The sequence below is a fragment of the Thamnophis elegans genome, chromosome Z, assembly GCF_009769535.1.
Source record: "Thamnophis elegans isolate rThaEle1 chromosome Z, rThaEle1.pri, whole genome shotgun sequence".
NCBI lineage: Eukaryota > Metazoa > Chordata > Lepidosauria > Squamata > Colubridae > Thamnophis > Thamnophis elegans.
Window position 1 is genome coordinate 136,246,505 of NC_045558.1, and position 20,278 is coordinate 136,266,782.

The 20,278-nt window shown below is 39.2% G+C and overlaps 2 gene segments (V, D, J or C); both read left to right on the forward strand.

Annotated features, from left to right (window-relative positions):
* The first annotated feature begins 11,724 nt into the window (after positions 1-11,724).
* On the forward strand, positions 11,725-13,191 carry LOC116521974. The segment is given in 3 exon segments: positions 11,725-11,728; positions 12,674-12,766; positions 12,881-13,191. Coding segments are annotated over 3 exon segments (408 nt in total).
* Positions 13,192-18,399: 5,208 nt separating this feature from the next.
* LOC116521975 lies at positions 18,400-19,288 on the forward strand. The segment is given in 3 exon segments: positions 18,400-18,457; positions 18,576-18,870; positions 19,171-19,288. Coding segments are annotated over 3 exon segments (462 nt in total).
* The last annotated feature ends 990 nt before the right edge of the window (positions 19,289-20,278 follow it).

Below are 20,278 nucleotides of genomic sequence, written 5' to 3' on the forward strand. Positions count from 1 at the left end.
GTCAGGTTCTTCTGATGTTTACTTTGCTATTGGCTTCTCAACAGGGCTGCTCTTGAAGAAGATTTTAATCTGCATTGTTTGAGAATTTAGGGGGATGCACAATTTGACCCTAATAAAACTTCTGTTCCGTTAGTAGCACTAGCTTCTGTTAGAAATTCTGTTCATAAAACCACAGATCAAGCAAAGTGTACAGTCAACATGTGCTTTACTGCTTAACTGTTTTAATTGTAACAGGAAAAAGGCGATCAAACCAGTCAGTCCTACAGAGATCAACTCTAACTCCATTTCAGAAAGCCAGATCCTGAAGATGAAACTCAAATACTTTGGCCAACTAATGAGAAGGAAGAAATAACTGGAGAAGAGCCCAATGCTGGGAAACAATGGAGGGCAAAGGAAAAAGGGGACAAGAGAGAATGAGGTGGGTGGATGGAGTCAATGAATGAGGTGGCTGGTTGGAGTCAATGAAGTGGTATGAGCTAAAATGGACTCTGGTGGATGGTAGAGGACTGGAAGGCCTGGAGGAACATATCTAATCTGCATTGTTTGAGAATTTAGGGGGATGCACAGTTAAACCCTTATAAAACTTCTGTTGTATTAGTAGCATTAGCTTCTGTTCATAGGACCACAAATCAAGCAACGTGTACAGTCAACATCAATGACGTGCGGTGAGGTTTATGGCTGGTGAGGCACTAACATCATTACAATCAGATTTACAAACATAAAAATCTTACAAATTATCTTATCCAATATTAGATTGGCAGCAGTTAACGGGTCATGTTTAAAGTCTCATATCAGCACTTCTTACACATAGTGTAGCACAAAAAAAAACCACAATTAATTGAAAAAAAATTGAAGTTATTATGGGTCTTATCTTTACTTATGAATGAAGTGCATCCGCTGCTCCTTCTGAACAAAATCATCTCTAACTTGTTGGTAGAATTTTTCATTGTCTTCTTTTAGTTTTAAAAGTTTCTCTGTCTCAATAGCGTTCACGGCCAGGGAAGAAAGTCATCCTTGATGTCATCATGCTCTGTGGCTGTCACTTACTCTGCTGAGTCACAGGAAGAATGAGAGCCCTCTACTATGAGACAAGAGAACTGCGTGCCTCACCTAGTCTGACTTTTTAGGCGTTTTATGATCGCTCAGCACAAAAAACACATTCCACACACAGTTGTTGACAAAAAACACTCCATTTTTTATTATATACATCAGCTAAACTATTAAAAGGGACATACAGAGAGACAGCAATACGGTCTCATTACAGATCATGTAAAGCAGTTAAGCAGAGTCATCCTCGGTGAGGCAGCAGCTAGCTCAGCCTCACCTCAGCTCTCTCCTCACTAAAGCCCTTCATGGGATTGGACCTGGGTACTTGAGAGACCGCCTGTTGCCAATTACTTCCAACAGACCTATTCGATCCCACAGATTAGGCCTCCTCCGAATTCCATCTACCGGCCAATGCCGATTGGCTACCACCCGGAGGAGGGCCTTCTATGTGGCTGCTCTGGCCCTCTGGAAGGAGCTCCCCATGGAGATTCGGACCCTCACCACCCTTCAGGCTTTCCGCAAAGCCCTTAAAACCTGCCTATTCCGACAGGCCTGGGGCTAACGAGTTCTCGTCCCCCACTCGAATTTGTGTGGTTGTTGATTTTTTTAAATTGTTGTAGTTGTTTGTCTGATGTTTCCTCCTGTTTGTATCCCCCCCCCCTTACTTTGGTTTGTGAGCCGCCCTGAGTCCCTCTGGGAATAGGGCAGCATAGAAATCCAATAAATCCAATCCAATCCAATCATTAGTTGAATGGTAAATGTGAAAATTCTGCAATTTTAATAACAAATAATGTAAAACTGGCAAAGTTAAATGGAGAAAAACTTTATGGTACAGATCAGTAGATAAATACAAACATTTAATTTAATGTTTTCCTTTTACATTTTTTTTCTTTTCATGATGAGAGGTGAAACTGTGCCTCACTTGCCACACCTGACTGCATGTCACTGGTCACCATGTGCTTTACTGCTTAACTGTTTTAACTGTAACAGGAAACTGTCCTTAAAACAAAAGAAAATAGAATATATACCATAGATCCAGACTTGTAAACTCTGACATCTACTGCATGAATATTACTGTATTTGTTACAAAAAATACTTCAAAGTGCCGTTTATTACCTATAAAGCCATAGGATCACGTTACTTACATTACTTTATTCTCTCTCATTGTCCCTTAATGCCCACCAGAACTGGCAGTGTAGGCTTTCTTCAGAATGGTATCCGGATTCTAAAATTTGTGTCAAAAACCCAACTTAAAGGAACAACACTCCCCAGGAGATCGGAATGGCCCTAAATGTATTGGCACTTTAAGAAATAAACATGAAAGCCAGAATGTCCCATCACATGTTTGGTTCTGAAGTTAAATGAATCTGTTGCTTAATTGTTTAATATCAATTTCAAGATTTAGACTAGGAGTTGAATGATTTTGGATCTCACAATTAATATTGTTCCATCTTGAAAAGGCTGAAAAGTGCACAACTCTTTAAATTTGATTGAGACAATTATTAGGATTCCCAGGGCCTGAGACAGAGTTCACATTTGTGAATTTTAATGAAATGTTAAGATTATCTGCAAGAATTGGACAAGGTTGGTCCATATGGAATGAGTTAAAATTAATTTATTAAATTAAAAACTTCATGGAGTTTTAATGAAAATGACAAAATATATGAATTTAATATTAGGCATATGTAAGTCATTCTTTAATACCTGTTCCCTCCAGTATATTTATGCCATTTATAAGAAAAGGAGTTAGTTGTGTTGATCTTAAGCTGAAACTGTTCACATGCATTTGCAGTACCCATGAAAGGACCAGGTCCTTATAATTTGGAGATGATGCAAATCAATTCAATCGTTTCATCTCCTTAAAAGCAGTTGTTGAAAACTTACATCCGCAGAGCCAATCACCAGTTAGCCTCAAGGAAACGCAACATAAGTGTAGAGATGCTTGTTTGGACTTTCCTCCTGTTCCTTATCCATCTTTCAGGTAGATCTTCTCTCATAACAAAAAGTAGGAGGTTAAATGTTCCTGTTCAGGTTTTGTCCTCAGACACCCAGAGTCCCTAGAGAATGGGCGGCATACAAATGCTAATAAATTATAATTATAATTGTCCTGATTCGAAGTTGATGTTTGATTTTCAGGCTGCCATGCAGAGGTTCAGTTGATGGAGACTGGAGGAGGTGTTGTAATCCCTGGAGGTTCCCTTCGCCAAACCTGTAAAGCATCCGGATTCAACTTTGCTAATTATCAAATCGACTGGATCCGACAGTCTCCAGGAAAAGGACTGGAGTGGGTGGCAACAGTTAGCCAACCACAAGGAACTAGTCAATGGTATAACTCCAAAGTGGAGGGAAGATTCAAAATCTCCAGGGACAATTCCAAGACTTCAGCTTATCTCCAGATGAACAATTTGAAGCCTGAAGACTCTGGCTTGTATTATTGTTCAAGGGGACAAAGTGGCTCCATCTGCTTTCCTCCTTGTACAAATACTCCACGGGTCCCTTGAGAGGAGAAGCCAATAGCTGAAAGCAGAACCATTCAGCTTCTGTCCCTGGAGGGCATCTGCCAGAAAATACAACTACTCACCCACACAAAACAACAAAGCAACCAAAGTGGCAGAGAAATTAAAGAGGAATGGAAAATGAGCAAGACATTCCAACACTTTCCAGAAAGATTGTGCCCCAGTTTTGCATTTCCCATTCCAGTCCTTTTTCTGCAATCTTCCAGAGTTCTGTGTGAACCTCAATTCCCACATATTTTTCATTAATTGTTTTGTTAAATGTTTCATGAAATGGGATTTCTTATCATGCTGCTTTTCCTATCTATCTATCTATCTATCTATCTATCTATCTATCTATCTATCTATCTATTAATTTTTAGAAAGCTCTGCTAATAACAATAAAGTAATCACCTTTAGGCATGCACTGTGAATTCTAGCTCTCTTTTAGAAATCTAAAGTAAAGGTATAGATTCCCCTTGCACATACGTACTAGTTGTTCCTGACTCTAGGGGGTGGTGCTCACCTCTGTTTCAAATCCAAAGAGCCAAAACTGTCTGAAGATGTTTCTGTGGTCATGTGGCCGGCATGAACAAAGTCCAAAGGTGCATAGAATGCTGTTACCTTCCCACCAAAGGTGGTTCCTATTTTTCTATTTGCATTTTTACATGCTTTCAAACTGCTAGGTTCCAGGAACAGGAACAAGTAACGGGAGCTCACTCCATTATGTGGCACTAGGAATTCGGACAGCCAAGCTGCCAACCTCTGATTGGCAAGCTCAGCATCTTAGCCACTCAACTACTGTGTCCCTCTATTTTTGAAATCTACACATACCCCCAAAAAATCAGCTAAAATACCAGAATCATGCACGTCTGTGAATGCTCCAAAACTGGATTTTTTAAAGAAGAGATTGGAAAGCCATTGGTTTGAAATGGTGCAGGGATCCCATGCAAAAACCTTTCCTTTTGCAACTGAAATCTCTCCAGAGAATCACAAAAAGAGTTCTCTATATTTTGGAGTAAAAAAAAAAAAAACTGGGGCAGAGTAGGGGTGAAATGAATATGCCGAACCTATTGATCCTGTTATTATTCCATATTATCATGGTTTCAACATCATTCACTTATTGGTTTGTAAATACTTTGATGTGGTTTCCTGCAGGTTCGTCTTCTTCCAGGACCAGAGGACATCTCAAAATATCTTCCCTTTCCTCTTCAGGGATTCCTTTTAGAAAGATTCCTGGGATTATTTCCATGAGAAATCTAATTTTTCATTAAATGTTTTAAATTGTATGGAATTTGCTCAACTGCTATTTTCCCAAGTTAAGTTCTGTTTGGAGGAGACCTGCTAGACACAGCATAGTATCTGTGAGAAAAAATGACCCCATTTGGAGCAATGGATTTGATTAACAATACTAGGATTCTCTTATTGATAACTGAATAGAATGGTTGAAAAATTCTGTCCAGTCATGTGGTTGCCTCTACTTATGGCAGCACTATCTAACAACCAAAATTACAGAACATAAGTTGAGGACTGCTTGCATCTATATGCATCTCACTCTATATCATCATCTATTCTCAACTAAATTTCAGTACACTTCTGAACTTCATCTAATATTTATACAGCTCTCAGCAGGTTTTATGCAAAGCCAAAAAGACTTTCACTTCCTATTTAAACTCTTCTTCTTCAGGTTCAACTCAAGGTGAAAATCTCATTCCTTTTTCACAATGAGACCCCACTTCTTAATTCTCATCATACTGGCTTCCTTCTCTAGAGGTTTGTAATTTGGACCATATTAAGTTTTTTTTTTTCTAGCACTGAAGGGAATTTTACATCTTTACTATGGCTCTTACTTTCTAACCATCATCCAATTGTGCTTTGTCTTTTCTCATTAGGTAGCCTCTCCCAGTTAGCTCTGACCCAGTCAGATGCAGCACTGAAGAAACCAGGAGAATCCCATAAATTGAATTGTGCTGTCACAGGATTCAACATTAACAGCTACTGGATGGGTTGGATCAGACAGAAACCTGGCCAAGGACTGCAATGGCTTGTTCACTATTATGATTCTGTTAGCAAGTATTATTCCCCAACAATCCAAGGACGTTTTACTGCCTCCAAGGACAGTTCCAACTTCTATCTGCAAATGAACAACCTAAAAGCCGAAGACACAGCTGTCTATAACTGTGCAAGACACACAGTGAAATAGATCTTAAGGGATCTCATGCAAAAACCTTTCCTTTCACTGCTGAAATGTCTCTGTAGGGGACAGCAGAGAATTACAGAATGAGTTGTGTAATCATTTGGAACAGAATCACTGAGGCAGAGAAGAGGCAGAAATGAAAAGGCAAAAGAAAAATACGACGAAAGATATTATTACTCCACACTTAGTGTGGTTGACCATCTTTCACTCATTGGCTTCTAACCATTTTTCTGTGGTTTCCCGCAGGTTCTTCTTCCAGGACCAAATGACATCTCAAAACATGCAACTTTCCCTCTTCAGAGATTCATTTCAGAAAGATTCCTGGGATTTCTTCCACGAGAAGCCATATGCTTCATTAAAATTTTTGAATTGGTTGGAATCTCCTCTCCTGCTATTTTCCCCAAATAAAGTTCTGTTTTGAGAAGACAAAGAAGGTTCTTGTAAGAGGTTTTATCATGTGACTGTTCTCCCCTAGACTCAGATTCTTCTGATTGATGTTCTGGTAGTGAGTCATCACAGGGGCTACTCTTGAAGGCGATTTCTAATCTGAATTGTTTGAGAATTTAGAGGGATATGCAATTGGCCATAATAAAACATCTAATGTGTTAATTTCACTAGCTTCTGTTATAAATTCTGTTTATAGTATCACAGATCAAACAAAGTGCACAGTTACCATGTGCTTTACTCCTTAACTGCTTTAACTGTAACTTAGATCAAAAGAACATAGAGTATATGCCATAGATCCAAACTTGAAAACACTGCCGTCTACTAACTGAATACTACTATATTTGTTACACCAAAATACTTAGTATAACATACAAGAAACGTTGTAGGTCTGAATGTAAATGCTCTAACCAGGGATATTTCTAAGAAGAGATTGGACAGCCATTGGTTTGAAATGGTACAGGATCCCATGCAAAAACCTTTCCTTTTGCCACTGAAATGTCTCCAGACAATGACAAAATGAGAGTTCTCTATATTCTGGAATAAAAATTACTGGGGCAAAGTAGGGATGGAATGAATATGCCAAATCAATAGATCATATTATTACTCCCTATTGTCATGGTTTCAACATCATTCACTTATTGGTTTCTAACTAGTTTGCTGTGGTTTCCTGCAGATTCGTCTTCTTTCAGGGCCAGAGGACATATCAAAATGTCTTCCTTTTCCTCTTCAGGGATTCATTGCAGAAAGATTTGTGTGATTATCTCCATGAGGATACATACTTTTCATTAGAGGTTTTGAATTGTATGGAATTTGCTCTCCTCCTATTTTCCCAAGTCAAGTTCTGTTGTGAAAAGACCACAGCAAAGTATCAGGGGGGAAAAAAATCCCCCATATGGACCAATACATTTGCTTAAAAATCTAAAGATTCTCATATCAATCACTAAAAAGAATGGTTGAAGATTTGTGTCCAGTCATGTGGTTTCCTCTACTTATGGCAGCACTATCTAACAACCGAAATTCCAGAGCATAAGTTGAGGACTGCTTGCATAGAGACACTCTATATCATCATCTACTCTCAAGTAAATTTCACTACACTTCTGGACTTCATCTAACATTTATACAGCTACCAGCAGGTTTTATGCAAAGCCAACAAGACTTTCACTTCCTATTTAAACTCTCCTTCTTCAGGTTCAACTCAAGGTGCAAATCTTATTCCTTTTTCACAATGACACCCCACTTATTAATTCTCATCATACTGGCCTCCTTCTCTAGAGGTTTGTAATTTGGATCATACTAAGTTTTTTTTCCTAGCACTGAAGGGAATTTTACATCTTTACTATGGCTCTTACTTTCTAACAATCATCCAATTGTGCTTTGTCTTTTCTCATTAGGTGGCCTCTCCCAGGTAGCTTTGACCCAGTCAGATGCAGCACTGAAGAAACCAGGAGAATCCCATAAATTGACTTGTGCTGTCACAGGATTCAATGTTAACAGCTACTGGATGGGTTGGATCAGACAGAAACCTGGCCAAGGACTGGAATGGCTTGTTTGGTATTATAATTCTGGTAGCAACTATTATTCCCCAACAATCCAAGGACGTTTTACTGCTTCCAAGGACAGTTCCAACTTCTATCTGCAAATGAACAACCTAAAAACGGAAGACACAGCTGTCTATTACTGTGCAAGAGACACAGTGAAATAAATCTTAAGGGATCTCATGCAAAAACCTTTCCTTTCGCTACTAAAATGTCTCAATAGAGGACATCCAAGATCAACAAAATAAGCTGTGTAACCATCTGGAACAAAACCACTCTGGCAAGGAAGAGATGAAAATGAAAACACAAAACAAAAATACCACTAAAGAAACTATTGCTCCAGAGTTAATGTGGCTGAAAAAGTTTCACTCATTGGTTTCTAATTATTTTCCTGTGGTTTCTCAAATGTTCTTCCAGAGCTAAATGCCATCTCAAAATGTCCTCCCTTTTCTCTTCAGGGATTCATTTCAGAAAGATTCCAGTGATTTCTTCCACAAGAAGCCATATTGTTCATAAAATATTTTGAATTCTACAAAATTCCCCCCCCCCTGTTTTTCCCCAAATCAAGTTTTCTTTTGAAAAGATCTGCCAAATACAACAACTGTAAATCAAATGTAATGAGCGTAAATTCCACCTCTCATTTTGAATGTTAAAAAAAGAGCAGCTGAAAATATAGAATGTTGGAAGTCTGATTCAGCTGCATTTCCCTTCATTCTTATACTCCAGTGAATCAGAAGCTGCTTGAATTGCTTACAAATATTATCTGCTGATTGCAAAGCTGTAAAACTGCTTCAGCTCTCTTTTCTTTTTTAACAATGACTGTTTAATTTTGTTAAAGCAACCTGTTCACTGATGTTTCCATTGCTTCTTCTTCAATAGAAACTGAATCAATCTTACCTTACTCAGCATCCAGTCAAACCTTAAAGTTAGTCCAGATAAGGAAACCCAATACATATACGTCAAAAGTATTTTCATGAAAAAGATACAGTAATAGTCTTTCAACTCTGAATGCTTCCCCCTCCCTCCTTGAAATTTGTGAGAATGAGGAAGTTTTCTCATGTGACTGTTCTCCCCCAGAGTCAGGTTCTTCTGAGGTTTACTTTGCTGGTGGCTTTTCAACAGGGCTGGTCTTGAAGAAGATTTAATCTGAATTGTTTGAGAATTTAGGGGGATGCACAATTTGACCATAAGAAAACTTCTGTTGCATTAGTAGCACCAGCTTCTGTTAGAAATTCTGTTCATAAAACCACAGATCAAACAAAGATTACAGTCAGCATGTGCTTTACTGCTTATCTGTTTTAACTGTAATAGGAAAAAGGCGATCAAACCAGTCAGTTCTACAGGAGATCAACTCTGAAATTTCAGAAGGCCAGATCCTGAAGATGAAACTCAAATACTTTGGCCGACTAATGAGAAGGAGATAATCACTGGAGAAGAGGCTAATGCTGGGAACGATTGAAGACAAAAGAAAAAGGGGACCAGAGAGAATGAGGTGGCTTGATGTAGTCAATGAAGTGGCGTGAGCTAAAATGGGCTCTGGTGGATAGTAGCGGACTGGAAGGCCTGGAGGAATATTTCTAATCTGCATTGTTTGAGAATTTTGGAGGATGCAGAGTTTAACCCTTATAAAACTTCTATTGTATTAGTAGTATTAGCTTCTGTTAGAAATTCTGTTTATATAACCACAGATCAAACAAAGTGTACAGCCAACATGTGCTTTACTGATTAACTGTTTTAACTGTAAGAGGATACTGTTCTTAAAACAAAGGAAAATAGAATATATACCATAGATGCAAACTTGTAAACACTGCCATTTACTGCCTGAATACTACTGTATTTGTTACCAAAAAATACTTCAAAGTGCCAGTCTCTCTCATTGTCCCATAATGCTCATCAGTGTTGGCTGTGTTGGCTTGCTCCGGGATGATATCCGGATTCTAAAATTTGTGTCAAAAACCCAACTTAATGGAACAACACTCCGCAGGAGATCGGAATGGGCCAACTTCATTGGCATTTTAAGAAATAAACATGAAAGACAGAGTTTTCCCATACACTTTTAGTTCTGTTCGTTAAATGAGTCTTTTGCTTAATTGTTTAATATCCATTTCAAGATTTAGACTAGGAGTTAAATGATTTTGGATCTCATAATTAATATTGTTCCATCTTGAAAAGGCTGAAAAGCGCACAACTCTTAAAATTTGGTGGAGTCAATTATTAGCATTCCCAGGGCCTGAGACAGATTTCACAGTTGTGAATTTTAATGAAATGTTCAGGTTTTCTGCATGAATTGGACAAGGTTTGTCCATATGGAATGAGTTAAAATTAATTGCTTTAAATTAAATTAAAAACTTCATGGAGTTTTAATGAAAATGACAAAATATATGAATTTAATATTAGGCATATGGAAGTCATTCTCTAATACCTGTTCCCTCCAGTATATTTATGCCATTTACAAGAAAAGGAGTTAGTTGTGTTGACCTTAAGCTGAAACTGTTCACATGCTTTTGCAGTCCCCAAGAAAGGACCACGTCCTTATAATTTGGAGATGATGCAAATCAATTCAATCGCTTCATCTCCTTAAAAGCAGTGTTGAAAACTGACATCTCCAGAGCCAATCACCAGTTAGCCTCAAGGAAAGGCAACATAAGCGTAGATATGCTTCTTTGGACTTTACTTCTATTCCTTATCCATCTTTCAGGTAGATCTTCTCTCATAACAAAAAGTAGGAGGTTAAATGTTCCTGTTCATGTTTTGTCATGATTCGATGTTGATGTTTGATTTTCAGGCTGCCATGCAGAGGTTCAGTTGGTGGAGACTGGAGGGGGTGTTGTAATCCCTGGAGGTTCCCTTCGTCTAACCTGTAAAGCATCTGGATTCAACTTTCCAAATTATTCAATGGACTGGATCCGACAGTCTCCAGGAAAAGGACTGGAGTGGGTGGCAGAGGTTAGCAAACCACAAGGAACTAAACAGTGGTATAACTCCAAAGTGGAGGGAAGATTCACCATCTCGAGGGACAATTCCAAGACTTCAGCTTATCTCCAGATGAACAATTTGAAGCCTGAAGACTCTGCCTTGTATTATTGTGCAAGGGGACACAGTGACTCCATCTGCTTTGCCTCTTGTACAATTACTCCAGGGGTCCCTTGAGAGGAGAAGCCAAGAGTAGAAAGCAGAACCATTCAGCCTCTGTCCCTTGAGGGCATCTTCCAGAAAAGGCCAATTCTCACCCACACAAAACAACAAAGCAACCATAGTGGTAGAGAAAGTAAAGAGGAATGGAAAATGAGCAAGACATTCCAACGCTTTCCAGGATGATTATGCCCCCAGATTTGCATGCCCCATTTGAGACTCATTTTTGCAATCTCCCAGAATCCTGTTTGAACTTCATTTCCCACATATTTTTCATTAAGTGTTTTGTTAAATGTTTAATGAAATGAAAATCTCCTGCTGCTTTTCCCAAACAAATTTTTAGTTTGGGAAGATCTGCTAATTACATTAAAGTATCACCTTTTGATGGCAAATCTAGACAGCAAATCTAGACAAGCATGCTAAAAAGGAGAGACATCTCCGTGCCAACAAATGCACCTCTATTCAAGGCTATGGTTTTCTCAGTTGCAATGTCTGGCTGTGAAAGTGGGACGATAAGAAACACTGAGCACCAAAGAATTGAGGCCTTTGAACTACGGTGCTGGAGAAGACTCCTGCTAGTCCCTTGGACTGCAAGGCCATCCAACCGGTCAGTCCTAGAGGAGCTCAACCATGACTGTTCTTTAGAAGGTCAAATCCTGAAGATGAAACTCAAATACTTTCGCCACCTAATGAGAAGGAAGGACTCACAGGAGAAGAGCCTAATGCTGAGAATTACTGAGGAAGAAGAAGAAGGGGAAGACAGAGAATGAGGTGGCTGGATGGAGTCATTGAAGAAGTAGGCATGAGGTTAAATGGACTCCTTTGGATGGTAGAGGACAGGAAGGCCGGGAGGAAGATTATTCATGGAGTCGTGATGGGTCAGGCATGACTTCACAACTAATAACAACAACAACAATCATCTTTAAACGGGAAAGATTAATTCTCACTATATTTTAGGAATTTCTCCATCACCCCTCGCCCCCCCCCCAAAAAAAAAAATCAGCTAATTTCCAGAATCTTGCAGGTCTGATTGTCAATGCTCTAACATCGGAAGTTTTTAAGAAGAGATTGGACAGCCATTGGTGTGAAATGGTACAGGATCCCATGCAAAATCCTTTCATTTTGCCACTGAAATGTCTCCAGAGAATCATAAAATGAGAATTCTCTATATTCTGGAGTAAAAATCACAGAGGCAGAGTAGGAATATGCCAAATCAATAGATCCTATTATTACTCCCTATTGTAATGGCTTCAACATCATTCACTCATTGGTTTCTAACTAGTTTGCTATGGTTTCCTGCAGATTCGTCTTCTTTCAGGGCCAGAGGACATTGCAAAATTTCTTCCTTTTCCTCCTCAGGGATTCCTTTAGAAAGATTCCTGTGATTATTTCCAAGAGGAGACATATTTTTCATTAGAGGTTTTGAATTGTATGGAATTTGCTCTCCTGCTATTTTCCCAAGTCAAGTTCTGTTTTGAGAAGATCTGCTAGACACATCAAAGTATAAATGAAAAAAAATCCCCCCATTTGGAGCAATACATTTCCTTAAAAATCTAAAGTTTCTCATATCAATCACTGAAAAGAATGGTTAAACATTTCTGTCCAGTCATGTGGTTTCCTCGACTTATGGCAGCACTATCTAACAACCAAAATTCCAGAGTATAAGTCGAGGACTGCTTGCATCCAGATACTCTATATCATCATCTATTCTCAACTAAATTTCAGTACACTTCTGGACTTCATCTAATATTTATACAGCTCCCAGCAGGTTTTATGCAAAGCCAATAAGACTTTCACTTCCTATTTAAACTCTCCTTCTTCAGGTTCAACTCAAGGTGCAAAACTCATCCCTCCAAACTTCTTCACAATGACAACCCACTTCTTAATTCTCATCATGTTGGCTGCCTTCTTCAAAGGTCTGTAATTTGGTCCATGTTGTGTTTTTTCTAGCACTCAAGGAAATTTAATATCTTTACTATGGCTGTTAGTTTCTAACCATTATCCAATTGTGCTTTGTCTTTTCTCATTAGGTGGCCTCTCCCAGGTAGCTTTGACCCAGTCAGATGCAGCGCTGAAGAAACCAGGAGAATCCCATAAACTGACATGTGCTGTCACTGGATTCAATGTTAATAGCTACAACATGTATTGGATCAGACAGAAACCTGGCCAAGGACTGGAATGGCTTGTTTACTATTATTCATCTAGTGACAAATCTTATTCACCAACAATCCAAGGACGGTTTACCGCCTCCAAGGACAGTTCCAACTTCTATCTGCAAATGAACAGCCTAAAAGCTGAGGACACAGCTGTCTATTACTGTGCAAGAGACACAGTGAAATAGATCTTAAGGGAGCTCATGCAAAAACCTTTCCTGAAAAGTGTTTTGAGGGGAACAACAGAGAACCACAATAGTAGTTGTCTAAGCATCTGCAACAAAATCACTCAGGCAGAGAAGGGATGGAAAGGAACAGACGAAACAAATATACCCCAAAATATATTGTTACTCTAGTTTGCTTGAACACCATTGATGTGTTGGTTGCCAGCTAGTTTGTTGTGGTTTCCTGCAGGTTCTTCTTATGCCAGGGCCAGATGGCATCACAAAATGTGCCCCCTTTCCTCTTCAGGGATTCATTTCAAAAAGATTCTTGGGATTTTCTCCCCCATGACAAGCCATATTTTCCATTAAATGTTTTGAATTGTATGGAATTTCCTCTACTGCTGTCCCTTCCCTGCAAATCAAGCTCCATTGTGAGAAGATCTGCTAGAAAAAGCAAAGTATAAATTATGCAACAGGCAGAATGAAATATAGCTCTCTTTTAGAAATATAAAAACCAAAAGTCGGCTAAAATAGGAAAATCTTGGAAGTCAGATTCTCCTGTGCTTCCTATCCTTCTTACAGCCCAATGTATTCGGGGTGGTGGTGGTGGTGGTGGTGGTGGTGGTCATTTGTCTCAATTGTTTCCAAACATATGAGGAGCAATTCTCCTCCTTAGAATAGGCTTCAGCTCCCTTTCCTGTTGTGACATTTTTTGTGGAGTTCTGTGAAAGTCACTTTTGAGTTGACAATTTCATTGCTTCTTCTTTGCGAACTGTACTCATTTATGGATCAAGTGACTCCATCAGCATCTATTTATTGTCAGATCTTCAGATTGCAGCTCTGACCCACACTCATGTTTATTTTCTCTGACTCTTCCCCTGGTTGTGGTTCTTCCTCTTGTACCTCAAGATCATTTCCTTGACCCTCTGCAGTTGGATTACTGTAAAGTACCCTGCCCAGGACAGCCCTTGAAGTATATTTCTAATCTGCATCGCTCCAGAATGTAAAGGAATGGACACTTTGGGCAGTAAAAAAAGCTTTTGATCTCCAAGTTGCACTGACCCCCCACATCAACATGCTGGTTAACTGACCAAATGCTCTTTGACTTGTTTCCAGTGAAGTGGCTGCTTCTACATGTGACAACCATGACTTGCTACTGGGAGAAGGAGGAGCCACCTCGCGATGTCACAACGTGCAGTCTCAATACTCTGAGACCGCCATTGACACTTTTGCCACTGGATGGTCCATTGAGACTTAAACTTTCCCGTAGAGATGATGATCAGGAAGACAAAGCCTTGCTGGTCTCAGGGATATCACAAAATCCCTGATGGACCCAAGGGAAGTGCTTCAAGCCAGCGGTGAATAGGCAGCCCCAGGGCTGATGAAATCAGGATGCTCCAGAAGGAAGGAAGTGAGAGACAGCCTCCTGCCGATTACCTCTCTCAGACCAATTAGATCGCACAGGTTGGGTCTCCTCCGGATTCCATCTGCCAGCCAATGTCGGCTGGTGACTCCCCGTGGGAGGGCCTTCTCTGTGTCAGCTCTGGCCCTCTGGAACGAGCTCCCTGTTGAGATCTGGACCCTTACTACCCTCCCGGCCTTCCGCAAAGCCATCAAGTCCTGGCTGTTCCAGCAGGGTGGGGGGAGCTGAGAAGCATCTACCTCCACGGAAATTGTGAATGTTGGTAATGTTGTTAATATGTTGTCTTTGTCTCGTTCCCCCCCTTTCCCTTGTCTTTTGTGAGCCGCCTGGAGTCCTCCGGGAGTGGGCGGCATACAAGACAAATAAATAAATAATACAAGACAAATAAATAAAAGAGAAAGTGAATCCATCTGGTGAGGTACTTTTTCTATTTTGCTAAAGAGTGCCCAAAGAAATGTTTCTTTAAAGCCAAATAAGATCCTTAAGCAAAAGAACTGAGCGGCAAAAATAACCCTAAATGGATCGCTGTGGAAAGTTTTTTTTTTCTTTTTGTAACTATTTTTTGTGGATTGAAGTGCTCGCAACATTTTTTTCATCTCTCCTCTTAAAGTGAACGGACTGATTTTTCTTCTGCTTTTTGTTGCTTTAGTTTTTTTGACTTCTTATTTTAACAATTCTTCCTACTACTTGTTATCAAACCACACTAAAATAAATCTAAAGAACTTTGTTCCCTTTAAGCCAGAGTTAAATATTAGAAGGTGAAAATTAACACTGCCACTCGGAGGTCAGACGCTGGGGTTTTTGAAACAATGTATCTTTTTTCCTTCCTTATTTGACTTCACTAACTTTGTAGCTGAAGGGTTTGCAACTTGTTTACAGAAACTGATAAAGAATCAAGGACACAAATTGTTTTCACAGGTGCCTCTGAGAATTATTTTGGCAGGGGAAAGAAAGAAACAGGGAAAAAAAGAACCCTTCTCCTTTGAAGAGCATAAAAGAACTTGTGTTCAAGTCAATTTAAAATAAAAAATAAAAGAGGCTTGGAAGGTTAGAGTCGCTATTAGTTCTTTTTTTTTTCTCCTTTTTCTTTCTTTCTTCTGTTTTGGAGACATGGATCAATACTTAGATGAGGAAACCTTAAAATTCCAAAATATCTTGTCTGGAATTCAACATCTATTGGAAGGATATGGGAGAATTGAGAAGAAGTTGGAAAGACTAGTCTTCCTCACAGCCAAAGATGAAGGGGTTGGGGCCCCATAAATTAAAGGGGAGAATGAAGATATAGAAGATAAAGATAAGAAAATAGATGAATTTATTAATGGAGCAAATGTGGGTGAAAGTGGAAAGAAGGGAATATGGAAAAGGGAATTTGATGAATTGGAACTCTACCGCAGATTCCATGACACAGAAGGGGGGGGAAAAAACTACTAATGATGATAGAAATAAGAAGAGAAATTTTAGCAAGTTTGACAACCAAAAACAAGTCAATTTTAGTAACAACTGGTGGGCAACGAGATTATCTGAGAGACCCTTCAAGCAACAAAGTGCAGAGAGAAGTCTATAAAAACCTTATAAAGGAGATAAAAAGAAGACTGACACCACAATTGGCAAGAGAGATAAGACTGTTTTGTTATTGGAAAGATACAGGTTGACAATGAATGTTGATAATAAAAAAAAATAGTTGATTTTGGTGACTAATAAGTTGGAATTTTGTAATTCTTGGATTGTTTTAGATTATCAAATGTTTATTCGCTAACAATTAATTAACTATAATAACAATAAGGAAACAATAATGGATACAGCTTAATGATATATACATGTATGGAAATCTAGCAAAAGAAATTTTGATATAAATTGCAAATTATGAAATGGGAAAAAGACCTAGAAAATTTTATTAACAAATTTATATTTAGATCTTGTTATAAAAAATTGCATGCATAGCCTTATGGAAGCTTATAGAGTGCTGCTGGGGTCTGTGGGGGATGGCCCTTTTTTGCTCATTTCTGCCCTCCCCAGCCCCCAGGAGCCCTCTGAAAGGATCCATAAGGGAACGCACAGCCAGTTTGGTGAAGGGGTGGGGCTTCGGGAAGAAAAAATGCTGTATTCAGTGTATAAGATGTACCCAGATTTTCACCATCTTTTTTGAGGGAAAAAGGTGCGTCTTATACTCTGAACAATACTGTATATTTTTACTTTTTCTCTCTCCCAAGTTAGGCACTTCATGCTGAAGTGTCAGAAAAAAATATTTGGTGCTTCATACGGACCTGAGATTTCAATTTCTCTCCACCTCACCTTATCAAAAGAGGTGCTTGAGCCAATCTTATAACAAATTCAGGTTTTGTGTCTTCATTTATTTTTCACCACTCAATAGAGGAGGAGCTCATTCAAATTTTATGATATGCAGTGCTTATGCCTTGCTTCAAAATAAGCCCCTCCACTCAGAGATCATCACTTCCTTTGAAGTTCAGAGATCTCACTGAGACATCCTAGGTGGCCATCATGGCATTGTGGTTCTTTGCATTTTGTTTTATGGCCCTGCCAAGATGTAAGAATTTTTAATGGGATTAAAACATCTTTATTTGTCCAGAGATCTTGTTTACTGATTGCAATCCTTTCCTTTCCTTTTTTTCTTTTCCCCAAGGGGTCTTCTCAGACATTCAGCTCACAGAATCTGGGCCAGCAGTGGCGAGACCTGGAAGTCAACTCAACCTAGTTTGTAAAGTCACAGGTTTCTCCTTTGCTACTTCTTCATCTCTCGCTTGGCATTGGGTCAGGCAATCCCGCGGGAAAGGTCTCGAATGGCTCTCAGCCATAAATGTCGACAGTGGAGGCAAAGTGTATGCCAATTCTTTAAAAGGCCAAGCCACCATTTCTGCAGATAAGCCCAAGAATGAGTTCCCCCTCCAACTGAATTCAGCCACAGCTTCAGATTCATCTGTGTATTTCTGTGTCCGAGAGCACACAGTGTGACAGTATTTATTTGGTCTCTGTAAAAACAGAGGACATTGTTTTTTACAAAGTGTAGTGCCAAACAGATGGAAACAGAGAGAGGGGAGAGAGAGCGGGGAGGGAGAAAGAGGGGGATGAAGAGAGAGAGGGGGAGACAAAGAGACAGGGCAGAGAGAGAGAGAGAGAAGGAGGGAGGGAGAGAGGGAGGGAGGGAGGGAGATAAAGAGGCAGAGGCAGAGGGAGAGAGGAAAAGAGAGAGAGAGAAAGAGAGATAGAGATAGACCAAGACAGAGAGGCAGAGACAGAGACAGAGAGACGGAAGCAGAGAAGGAGAGATATAGATTTTCTGGAAAAAAGATCAATCACAAAACAATCTAAAAGTAACTGAATTTAGAAATGGGGTGAGTTTGACAGTATCTATTTGGCCTCTGTAAAAAAAGAGAACATTGTTTTTTTTACAAACTGTAGTGCCAAACAGATGGTGATAGAGAGGGAGGGCAAAGTATCAGTAAAAAAAAAAAGTGCCCCCATTTGGAGCAATAGATTTGCTCAAAAACCCAAAGATTCTCTTACAATCACTGAAAAGAACGGTTGAAGATTTGTGTCCAGTCATGTGGTTTCCTCTACTTATGGCAGCACCATATAACAACCAAAATTCCAGATCATAAGTTGAGGACTGCTTGCATCCAGACACTCAATATCATCATCTATTCTCAAGTAAATTTCAGTACACTTCTGGACTTCATCTCATATTTATACAGCTCCCAGCAGGTTTTATGCAAAGCCAACCAGACTTTCACTTCTTATTTAAACTCTCCTTCTCTTTCTTCAGGTTCAACTCAAGGTGCCAATCTCATTCCTTTTTCACAATGACACCCCACTCCTTAATTCTCATCATGCTGGCCTCCTTCTCTAGAGGTTTGTAATTTGGACCATGTTAAGTTTTTTTTTCCTAGCACTGAAGGGAATTTTACATCTTTACTATGGCTCTTACCTTCTAACCATCATCCAATTGTGCTTTGTCGTTTCTCATTAGGTGGCCTCTCCCAGGTTGTCCTGACCCAGTCAGATGCAGCACTGAAGAAACCAGGAGAATCCCATAAATTGACTTGTGCTGTCACAGGATTCAATGTTAACAGCTACTGGATGAATTGGATCAGACAGAAGCCTGGCCAAGGACTGGAATGGCTTGTTTTCTACTACACATCTAGTTACAACTATTATTCATCAACAATCCAAGGACGGTTTACAGCCTCCAAAGACAGTTCCAACTACTATCTGCAAATGAACATCCTAAAAGCTGAAGACACAGCTGTCTATTACTGTGCAAGAGACACAGTGAAATAGATCTTAAGGGATCTCATGGAAAAACCTTTCCTTTCCCTACTGAAATCTCTCTGTAGGGGACAGCAGAGAATTACAAAATGAGTTGTGTAATCATCTGGAACAGAATCACTGAGGCAAAGAAGAGGCAGAAATGAAAAGGCAAAACAAAAATACCACGGAAGATATTATTACTCCACACTTAGTGTGGTTGACCATCTTTCACTCATTGGTTTCTAACTATTTTTCTGTGGTTTCCTGCAGGTTCTTCTTCCAGGACCAAATGACATCTCAAAACATGCAATTCTCTCTCTTCAGGGATTCATTTCAGAAAGATTCCTGGGATTTCTTCCACGAGAAGCCATATTCTTCATTAAATTTTTTGAATTGGATGGAATCTCCTCTCCTGCTATTTTCTCCAAATAAAGTTCTATTTTGAGAAGACAAGGAAGGTTCTTGTAAGAGGTTTTATCATATGACTGTTCTCCCCTAGACCCAGATTCTTCTGAATGATGTTCTGGTAGTGAGTCATCACAGGGGCTACACTTGAAGGCGATTTCTAATCTGAATTGTTTGAGAATTTAGAGGGATATGCAATTGGCCATAATAAAACATCTAATGTGTTAATTTCACTAGCTTCAGTTATAAATTCTGTTTAGAGTATCACAGATCAAACAAAGTGCACAGTTACCATGTGCTTTACTGCTTAACTGCTTTAACTGTAACTTTGCTTAGAACAAAAGAACATAGAGTATATACCATAGATCCAAACTTGAAAACACTGCCGTCTACTAATTGAATACTACTGTAGTTGTTACACAAAAAATACTTCAAAGTGCCAATTATTACCTATAAAGCCATAGGATCAGGTTACTTGTCTTAGATCATTCCCTTTGATGGTCCCTTAATGCCCACCAGTACTGGCAGTGCAAGCTTATTGCAGGATGGGAACCGATTCTAAAATTTATGTCAACATTCCAACTTAATGAAACAACAGCCTCCAGATCTGAATGCCCCTAAATTTATTGGCATTTTAAGAAATGAACATGAAAGCTAGAATGTCCCCACACATTTTAGTTCTGAGAGTTAAATGAGTCTGGTGCTTAATTACTTAATATCCACTTCAAGATTTAGACTGGGAGTAAAATGATTTTGGAACCTCATGAATAGAAATGTTTGATATTGAAACAGCTGAGAAGCTTAGAACTGTTTAATTTTGGGAAAGGAAATTATTAGGCATATTCAAGTCATTTGTTCAAAACCAATTCTGGCTAGTACATTTGTCTAAAAATGCCAAGTTACAGGATAAGGAGTTAGTTGTGTTGACTTTAAGCTGAAAATGTTCACATGATTTTGCAGTCCCCAAGAAAGGACATCGTCCTTATAATATGGAGATGATGCAAATGAATTCAACGG